Below are 9,325 nucleotides of genomic sequence, written 5' to 3' on the forward strand. Positions count from 1 at the left end.
ACAAACACAAAAGAAATTAGCCTGGTAGCTTACCAGTTGCCACCATATTACCACAGTATATCGTGTATACATACTTTAACATATACATACATACATACATAGTTTCACATATGTCCATCCATACTGACAGACCAATGATCTCCTAGTATCCTACACATAAAAGGGTGAATGGCTATCTGTGTGTAGGGATGGTTGTTTTAGCCTCTGTAGATGTGTTTGTTTGGAGGAATGTGTCTTGCACCATCTCCGCTCATGATGATTGATGGAGTAGAGTTAGTGCTAATGGAAAACCTGCAGCCCTGTAGTTTGTGGTGCGGAAGCATTCTCTCATTAATCTCCAGCCTTTCTCTCGCCCTTTCCCTTATTTCCTGGAGCTTGTGTTCTTTTAAAAAACATAAATCAAGGGCAGCTACATTGATCGGGTCAGAGAGTAATGCGTCAAATAAGAATCCAATACACCTTCTCTCTATTGACAGTGTATTCTTGTGTGTGTGTGTGTGTGTGTGTGTAATTTACAGTGTACAGATGTTTATTTGGTATGTGTCAATAAATTCATATCTGTGTGTGTGTGAGTGAGAGTGTGTGAGAGTGTGAGTGTGTGTGTGTGTGTGTGTGTGTGTGTGTGTGTGTGTGTGTGTGTGTGTGTGTGTGTGTGTGTGTTTGTGTGTGTGTGTGTGCGCGCATGTGTGTGTGCGTGTGCATGTGTGTGCGTGCATTTTGCAGAAGTTGTTCAATATTTGTTCTTTGCAATGTAATTGCCCCCCAGCCACCACACCAGTTCTCTCCTTCCTCTGACATTTGGGTCCTCCTCTATCCCATCAGCACCTGGACCCTTGGAAGCTGTACGCCACTGTGGGCATTCTGTTGGTCATCGACATCACGTCCCTCATGATCTGGCAGATAGTTGATCCCCTGCACATCACTGTGGAGGTAATGCTTACCCCCACCACACACACACACACACACACACACACACACACACACACACACACACACACACACACACACACACACACACACACACACACACACACATACACACTCACTCACCACATATGCACCTTTTTATATCTCTGCTTCCTGTATAAACATCTATCTTCCTGTTGTGCAATTGCCTGACTTCCTGTGTGAACTACTGTGGTGGGAGATGGTGATGGTGTCATAATCGGGTGCACCTGCTCTACTCTGTCATTAGTATTTAATTTGTGAATTTGTAGTTTCTGGGAACAATTGGGAGTAATTTACATGTGCTTCACACCTGAATAACAACCCATGGTGTGAATAATGGTATATAGATCATATAGATGATAAGAGATAGATCATAGATCATAACATAGATCGTCAAAATGAGGCCTAACAGGCCTAACATGTTTGGGTGTGTGTGTGTCTGTGTGTGACTCCCCGTTGTGTTGGGTGTGTGTGTCTGTGTGTGACTCCTCGTTGTGTTGGGTGTGTGTGTGTCTGTGTGTGACTCCCTGTTGTGTTGGGTGTGTGTGTCTGTGTGTGACTCCTCGTTGTGTTGGGTGTGTGTGTGTCTGTGTGTGACTCCCCGTTGTGTTGAGCAGAAGTTCACCCGTGAGGCTCCTAAAGGGGATCTGGACGTCTTGATTGAACCCCTACTGGAGCACTGCAGCTCAGAGAAGATGAACACCTGGCTAGGTGAGTCTCACTCACACACACGGAAATCATATGAAGGAAACACACGCGCACACACACACACACGCACACACACACACGTACGCACGCGCACACACACACACACACACACACACATGCAAACACATACACGCGCGCATACACACACACACACACACACACACACACACACATATACATACATACACACACACTACTTGTCTACTTGTCCGAATTCCCAGCCAAATCAGCATTTGTCTGTTTTATACCCCTCATAACGAATTGAAACCATTATCTTACTGATTGAAAATGTCACTATGGAATTGTTGTGTCCCCCAGTTATTGGAAAGGATGGTTGTACTGCGTGGCTAGATGTTTCACTTGCAGCATTACTGCAATGTGGTCATTTCTGTATGGTGCGAAAGCAGCCAGCCAATCAAAGCTACTCCTCAATGTGTTTATTGGGAAGATGTGGGTGTTGTGACATATTTGTTTCCTCGCATTATGTGTTTCATTGCACGGAGCTTCTCTAAAGCGCTTCGCTCAGAACTTACTGTGCACACACAGATGCAAGCGCTGGAGCCAGAGTTGCTCGTGGCTTCGCTTGGGGACTGTGGCGTTTCTGATTGGCCACTCCGCATATTAGCTGTCAGCATCCAATGACTTCAACTACAAATGGCGTCTTCTACAGAGACTTTAAAGGCTGACTGTGTAGTATTTTGTAAAGGCTTTCTAGAGTGATAAATCAGATGTGTTTAGGCTACAGTGGAATGCTTTGTTACTTTATTTTTTCTACGCCGGAGGCATTTTAGCCACTTTATTCAGCACCATGAAAAATTGCAGAAATACTGTCTTGTCATAATAATGAAAACAGAAAAATATTGTATTATATTAAAATGATGTTATTAATAATCATGACCTGAACAATTGGTTGTGGAAGAGTGAATAAAAATAACACATTAGACATAAAATTGAAGTTTGCAAGAATTATAGTAACAATTTTCTTGTACTATATGCTTTTATAATACCATTATCAGAACTACATGCCCATTTTAAACAAATAAGAGAAATAGACTGACAATAATTGGCAGTTTTGTAGTGCTGCATTGTAGTGCAGCCCATAGAATTCCCCCTGTATATGAGACGTGTCATGTAAGTAAACTTGTATTGTGTTCCCTTAATGACCAAGTCACCTGCTAATGAGGGGATGGCCAAGTATGCTTTCATCAAAGCACAATTTATGCTGTTTAAGACTATTTGTTTGGTCACTTATTGGTAAGCCACAAGGGCTGACTAATATTCACTTTTCTCATCCTGTTTTCCCCCATTGTTCACTAAATTATACTTCTGTTCTCCATAATGAAAAATCTTTTTATATTTATCTATAAACATGGATAAAATTGACCCTTGACAATGGACCATATTTATTATGAGAACTAACAGATAATTAGGATTAACAAGGACTTTGATATTACTTGCTAACTGTGTAAAACCAAGGAGCTCAGTGGATGGACTTGTGAATGTGTTATGTGGCTCATGGAGTGCATTGTGTGTGTGTGTATGTGTGTGTTTCTGATCTAAGATCTTCAGTATGCGTTCGGTGTATTGCTGGTGTGGTGAAAATGAGAACCTGCAAACAGCTTGACCATGTGTGCAAATTGCCCACCCTTGATTGCAGGATTAAGGGATAGGGCTATATTATGGCCAGCGTTGCTTCCTGATTCCGTAGTAGTTGTCCTTAAACATTCCCAGAGTCAGAAGGTCAAAGCTTGTGAAAGTGCTGCGTTGGCCAAGACTTTCCCATCCTGCTTCGAGGAAGAAGTCTTGACTCAGGAGTAATTACGAATTCTGTGCAGACTGTGGCAAGATAATCACCGTCTTTCCAAGAACACATCCCCTTTTAAGATTCTGTCGGAGTCTAATCTTGCTGAACTTTCAGATACTTTCACTGCTTTTAAGTCAAGTGAATCATCAGATCTTGCGTTCTATTACTGTGTGTTTTATCATTTTAATTTAACTATAATTTAATTCATTCTGAGTATAGACATTTTTGGCTGTTCTGTGGAGAAATGGTTAGCTGTGATTTAAAGCACTGTTGCACAGAAGCTATTGCGATGTATTTCTGTTACAGCAGGAGATCAATTCAAGCTATCTCTCTGTGTGTGTGTGTCTCTCTCTCTCTCTCTCTGTGTGTGTGTGTGTGTGTGTGTGTGTGTGTGTGTGTGTGTGTGTGTGTGTGTGTGAATGTGTGTGTTTTTCACCTGCAGGAGTGGTGTATGGATATAAAGGGCTGCTGCTTCTCTTGGGCATCTTCTTGGCCTATGAGACCAAATCTGTCTCTACAGAGAAGATCAACGATCACAGGGCTGTGGGAATGGCTATCTACAATGTTTCTGTAAGTTTGTGTGTGTGTGTGTGTGTGTGTGTGTGTGTGTGTGTGTGTGTGTGTGTGTGTGTGTGTGTGTGTGTGTGTGTGTGTGTGTGTGTGTGTGTGTGTGTGTGTGTGTGTGTGTGTGTGTGTGTGTGTGTGTGCGTGCGTGCGTGCGTGCGTGTGTGTATTTTTGTGACAAAGTATATGATTTCCTGTCATGGTAGGCATACAGAAGATTCATTACAATAAATACTAGCTCACATGTCTATAGGCCATAGCCCAATTTTGTACTCTATGAACATACCAGATGTACTCTTAAGTCATGTTAACAAAAGCCAAACGCAATAGAGGAGCTAGACTTTGCCCCTTTTTTGGAACCATTTTTCATATGCACAAATGTCCATGCAAATTCATTCCCATTGTCCGTCCTCTGGCTTGAACTCTGCTGTGGGGAGAGAGCATGTGTGTGGCATTTGTAGGGGGGTGTTTGACATTCTGAAGGGTGTGTGTGTGTGTGTGTGTGTGTGTGTGTGTGTGTGTGTGTGTGTGTGTGTGTGTCTGTGTGTCTGTGTGTGTCTCTGTGTGTGTGAGATTCCGAAAGCCACATGGTTCTCTTGCCCGAAGTGCTTTTCCAGGAACCTCACTTTGCTTCCCTCTCCTCTGGTCCACCACCATGCTCGGGGGGGGGGGGGGGGGATTTGTCGGCCCTCTCCTGGTTAAATGATCTGGCAGCAGAGATGCCGCTGTTTTGATGAGCTCTAATTCACTTGGCTGCAGCTGAAAGAGCCCGGCTCAGCTGGCCAGCCCTGGACTTAAAGGCCATTTCTGTGATTGGTTGGACACACAAAGCATCGGCGGCTCTGATGTCCCATAAAAGGGTCTTTTAATCACCACCAAGTCTGCAGTGGGGTGTATCAGTCTTTCAGCGTAATTGAAAAAAATGAACTTTTATCTGAATGATTTTATGGTATTATAATTTTGTGCAAGCTTTGGAAATCTATTGTGTAACCGTAGTGAATGCTGAACTTCAACTGTTTGAATTGAATTGTTGAATTAGAGGAATGTCTCATGTCACTCTTTGTGAGTCTTGCTCTTTGTAGGAGAGTGCTCTCTCCTCCTATGGTGCCGTCTATGACCTTTCTTTCTTTCCCCTTCTCTCTCTCTCCCTCTCTCTCTCTCCCTCTCTCTCTTTACTTCTGTAGGTTTTGTGTATGATCACTGCTCCGGTCACCATGATCTTGTCGTCCAAGCAGGATGCCTCCTTTGCTTTCGCTTCCCTGGCCATCGTCTTTTCTGTCTACATCACTCTAGTGGTGCTGTTTGTCCCAAAGGTAAGCACAGACACACACACACACACACACACACACACACACACACACACACACACACACACACACACTACAGTGTTAGCGTCAAGTGAAAAAAAAAAACATTTCCATTTTTGGCACTGCTGCAAGTCGACCGTTAGCTGAGCCTATTTCTTGGTATCGGCTTATCTGCAGTTGCATTATGCGGTAGATATCTGCCCTGTAGCCTTCACACAAGCACGTAGATTGATTCCGGAGAGATTTTCAACAGTTTCAACACACATCCAATTACACTTTTTGTGATTGCATTCCTTCGAGAATAAAACTGATTTCTCAAATCACTGCTCTTGTATTACTACACACACTGAATACAAATCACCATACATACAGTATGCTGCTGAAACTACATGGGAAATTATCTTTTTATTTGTGTTTTGCATCACAAGCCTCACGTGTTCCTTCTGTGTATAAGGCAATTACGCCTTTGTATTTTTGGTGTAAGGCTTATACTGTACAGTGCTCGTCCAAAATACTGCACTTCATAATGTTGTCTAGTCATATTGTATGCCCTGTGCATCTTTACTGTACTTACATTGCACCATACAATGAGTGAATTGTCTTCTGGTAAGAATCATATGTCATATGAAGTGTATTGAACACAAATACATTTTGGGCAGGAATGAAGATATGCATACTGTGTTTTTCACATAATGTTTTAAATTGCTTGTGTTGCACAAATTGCTTGTGTTGCACAAATGCCTGTATTGTCCTTTACAAAATAGACTACTTAAAGAAATGACTATACACAGCTTCCTATATGTGGGTGATCAGACCAATGCATTTCTTCCATTACAACTAGTAAAGTAGACCATTTTGAATGTCAGTGTGAGGTTTTAAACTGTACACATAGTGGCCTTTTGCATCAAAAGGTTAAATTATATTAACATTGTCACACAACCTTTTGCATCACCAATAGTCATTTCGCCTCTAAAAGCTGAATTACGTTAACATTCCAAGGTGCCTCGTTGCTAGTCTCTTGCAATCAGAATGTGGCTATATGTATTGAATTGTGTTTGTGTTTCTTTAAACAGAGTTATAGAATTGCAAAGCAGGAAATGTACTTGCAGCTTTGCAGCTGTGGCTTAAGGTTTTGTGAGTTGCTGGTTCCAGTAATTGGACCTTGTGTTTCAATGTGTAAACAACTTTGGTAAACAGTAATGATTTGTTATCGACACACAGGCCACATTAACTGCTATGCAATGCTCATTATTTCTTTAGTGAAGTAACTAGAGCCTCAGATCTCTGCGGGGAAGTTGTTTACGAGTTGACGCACAGTATGTCATTAATATCCTCCTCCTGCTCCAATATAAAAAGTCTTTAAGGCTGGGGTTGATATGTCACTGCATAGGAGACACAAATTAGAACACCGGCTATTGGAGATCATAGAAGGACAGAATGAATAACAAACCATTTGAAATCTCAGTCACAGAAGCATTTATCTTTCACTATTAACAACGGTCGTGTGCTTGGAAGCCCATTTGTTTTCCCCTTGGAGATGTCGAGTCGCTGATGAGCGGTTCCGGCACAGCAGTGCTGCCCACTGGTGTGTGATGAGAGAGTGTGCATGTGAGTGCCCGGCGGAGATGGACACTCTCTCCACCCACGTCCACCCACCCAGCCTGCTCTCAAACAGAGAGGAGTGCCGTGTTAATAGCTACCCATTTCAGCTTATAGACATTTGTCATGTTGTCTGGGGCTGGGCTGTATGCTGAGGCAGTCATGCAGTATGGAACAGACTGTGCTTGAGTTGAAGTGAGATGTCGAGTGCCACGATATAATGATCCCCTCATTCACACCCACAAAAGCAAGCCCCTTGGTCAGTGTGAGTGTTAGAAAAGATCCACAAGAAAAGACATCAGGCTCATGGAGTGCAACGTGTGTGTGTGTGTGTGTGTGTGTGTGTGTGTGTGTGTGTGTGCCAGATGCGGAGGCTGATTACTCGTGGCGAGTGGCAGTCGGACCAGCAGGAGACGATGAAGACGGGCTCCTCCACTAACAACAATGACGAGGAGAAGAGCCGACAGCTGGAGCGAGAGAACAAAGAGCTACAGAGGATCATCCAGGAGGTATACACACACACACACACACACACACACACACACACACACACACACACACACACACACACACATACACACACACGCACACACATACACACACACACAGACACACACACACACACACACACACATACACACACAGACACACACACACACACACACACACACACACACACACACACACACACACACACACACACACACATACACACACACGCACACACATACACACACACACACAGACACACACACACACACACACACATACATACACACACAGACACACACACACACACACACACACACACACACACACACACACACACCACACATACACACACACGCACACACATACACACACACACACAGACACACACACACACCACACACACATACACACTACTGATGCACTTAGTCACACTAAGTGCACCAGTGCCCACATGCATTCTTTCCCGTTACATGTCTGAAGATGGGCATACAGGATGTGTATTTTTGGTATGGGAACTTGACTTTGTTAAGATTCACAGATTAAACAGGAAAAGGGTGTGTGACTAATATATAGTCCATGGTGCAATGGACTATGACCTTTAGAAAGCCAAAAGAATCTGATTGTGTGTATGTATGTAATCTGACTTGTGTGTGTGTCTGTGTGTGTGTGTGTCTGTGTCTGTGTGTGTGTGTGTGTGTGTGTGTGTGTGTGTGTCTGTGTGTGTGTGTGTGTGTGTGTGTGTGTGTGTGTGTGTGTGTGTGTGTGTGTGTGTGTGTGTGTGTGTGTCTGTGTGTGTGTCTGTGTGTGTGTGTGTCTGTGTGTGTGTGTGTGTGTCTGTGTCTGTGTGTGTGTGTGTGTGTGTGTGTGTGTGTGTGTGTTTTGTGTGTTCGCTCTGCAGAAGGAGGAGAGGGTGTCCGACCTGCGGAACCAGCTGTCCGAGAGGCAGGCTCTCCGCTCTCGCCGGCGTCCCTCCTCGGCCAATCAGAACCACAGCACGCCGCCCGTGTCTGCCCCACAGGGCGACCCCAAGGCCCTGCTGCCCCCTCCGGGCTATCCGCTGCCCTCGTCCGACAACCAAGCGCTGCCCCCGTCCTTCTCCAACTCCTCCAACCTCTACCAGCCCGACGGCAAGATCAGCCGCAACCACTGCCACACCAGCCGCCTGCCCCTGCTCTACAAGTGAGAGGAGATCAGGGAGGAGCAGAGGAGGAGAAGAGGAGACCAGAGAGGAGCATAGGAGGAGAAGAGGAGGCGTCAGGAGCAGAGGAGAAGAGGAGATCAGAGAGGAGCAGAGGAGGAGAAGAGGAGATCAGGGAGGAGCAGAGGAGGAGAAGAGGAGATCAGAGAGGAGCAGCGGAGGAGAAGAGGAGACAGAGTACGGGGGATTTGAAAGGGAGGACAAATGTAAATTTCTCTCTCTTTCTCTCTCTCTTTCCCTCTCTTTGTGCAGGATGAGACAGAGTACAAGAAACTTGAAGGGGAGGACAAACATGCATTTCTCTCTCTCTCTTTCTCCCCCTCTTTCTCTCTTTCTCTTTCTCTCTTTCTCTTTCCCTATCTTTGTGCAGGATGAGACAGAGTACAAGGAACTTGAAGTGGAGGACAAACGTGCATTTCTCTCTCTCTCTCTCTTTCTCCCCCTCTTTCTCTCTTTCTCTTACCCTCTCTTTGTGCAGCCTGTGAGGGGGTGGATGTGCCATTTTGGTTTTGATGGGGTGGAGGTTTGTGTTTGTTGTTCTGTTAGCAGGAAATCAAACCACATTCACAGTGAGATGACACAGATCAGACCAGAGGGGGAGACTTAAGGTGGGGGTGAACAGTTGAGTCATTACAAAAGGCTGAGTGATTTTCCATGAAACAAAAAAAAATCCATCTGATGCACTCTACCTGAAAACTCATAGGA

General features: G+C 44.4%; 1 protein-coding gene across 2 annotated transcripts in view; it reads left to right on the plus strand.

The window, feature by feature from the left end:
- gabbr1b (gamma-aminobutyric acid (GABA) B receptor, 1b) overlaps positions 1-8,637 on the plus strand; it is a 93,911-nt gene extending 85,274 nt beyond the window's left edge. For both annotated transcript variants that reach the window (XM_076301539.1, XM_076301542.1), the window contains 6 exons: positions 823-930; positions 1,566-1,659; positions 3,903-4,030; positions 5,209-5,337; positions 7,296-7,439; positions 8,321-8,637. In XM_076301539.1, the coding sequence (XP_076157654.1) occupies positions 823-930; positions 1,566-1,659; positions 3,903-4,030; positions 5,209-5,337; positions 7,296-7,439; positions 8,321-8,605 (888 nt within the window). In that variant the 3' untranslated portion in view covers positions 8,606-8,637. The remainder of the gene's footprint in view (positions 1-822; positions 931-1,565; positions 1,660-3,902; positions 4,031-5,208; positions 5,338-7,295; positions 7,440-8,320) is intronic.
- The last annotated feature ends 688 nt before the right edge of the window (positions 8,638-9,325 follow it).

The sequence above is a fragment of the Alosa pseudoharengus genome, unplaced genomic scaffold (genome assembly GCF_046254945.1).
Source record: "Alosa pseudoharengus isolate Yale_2024_CS ecotype anadromous, Long Island Sound unplaced genomic scaffold, YU_APseudo_1.1 YU_APseudo_1.1_scf_23, whole genome shotgun sequence".
Lineage (NCBI taxonomy): Eukaryota > Metazoa > Chordata > Actinopteri > Clupeiformes > Clupeidae > Alosa > Alosa pseudoharengus.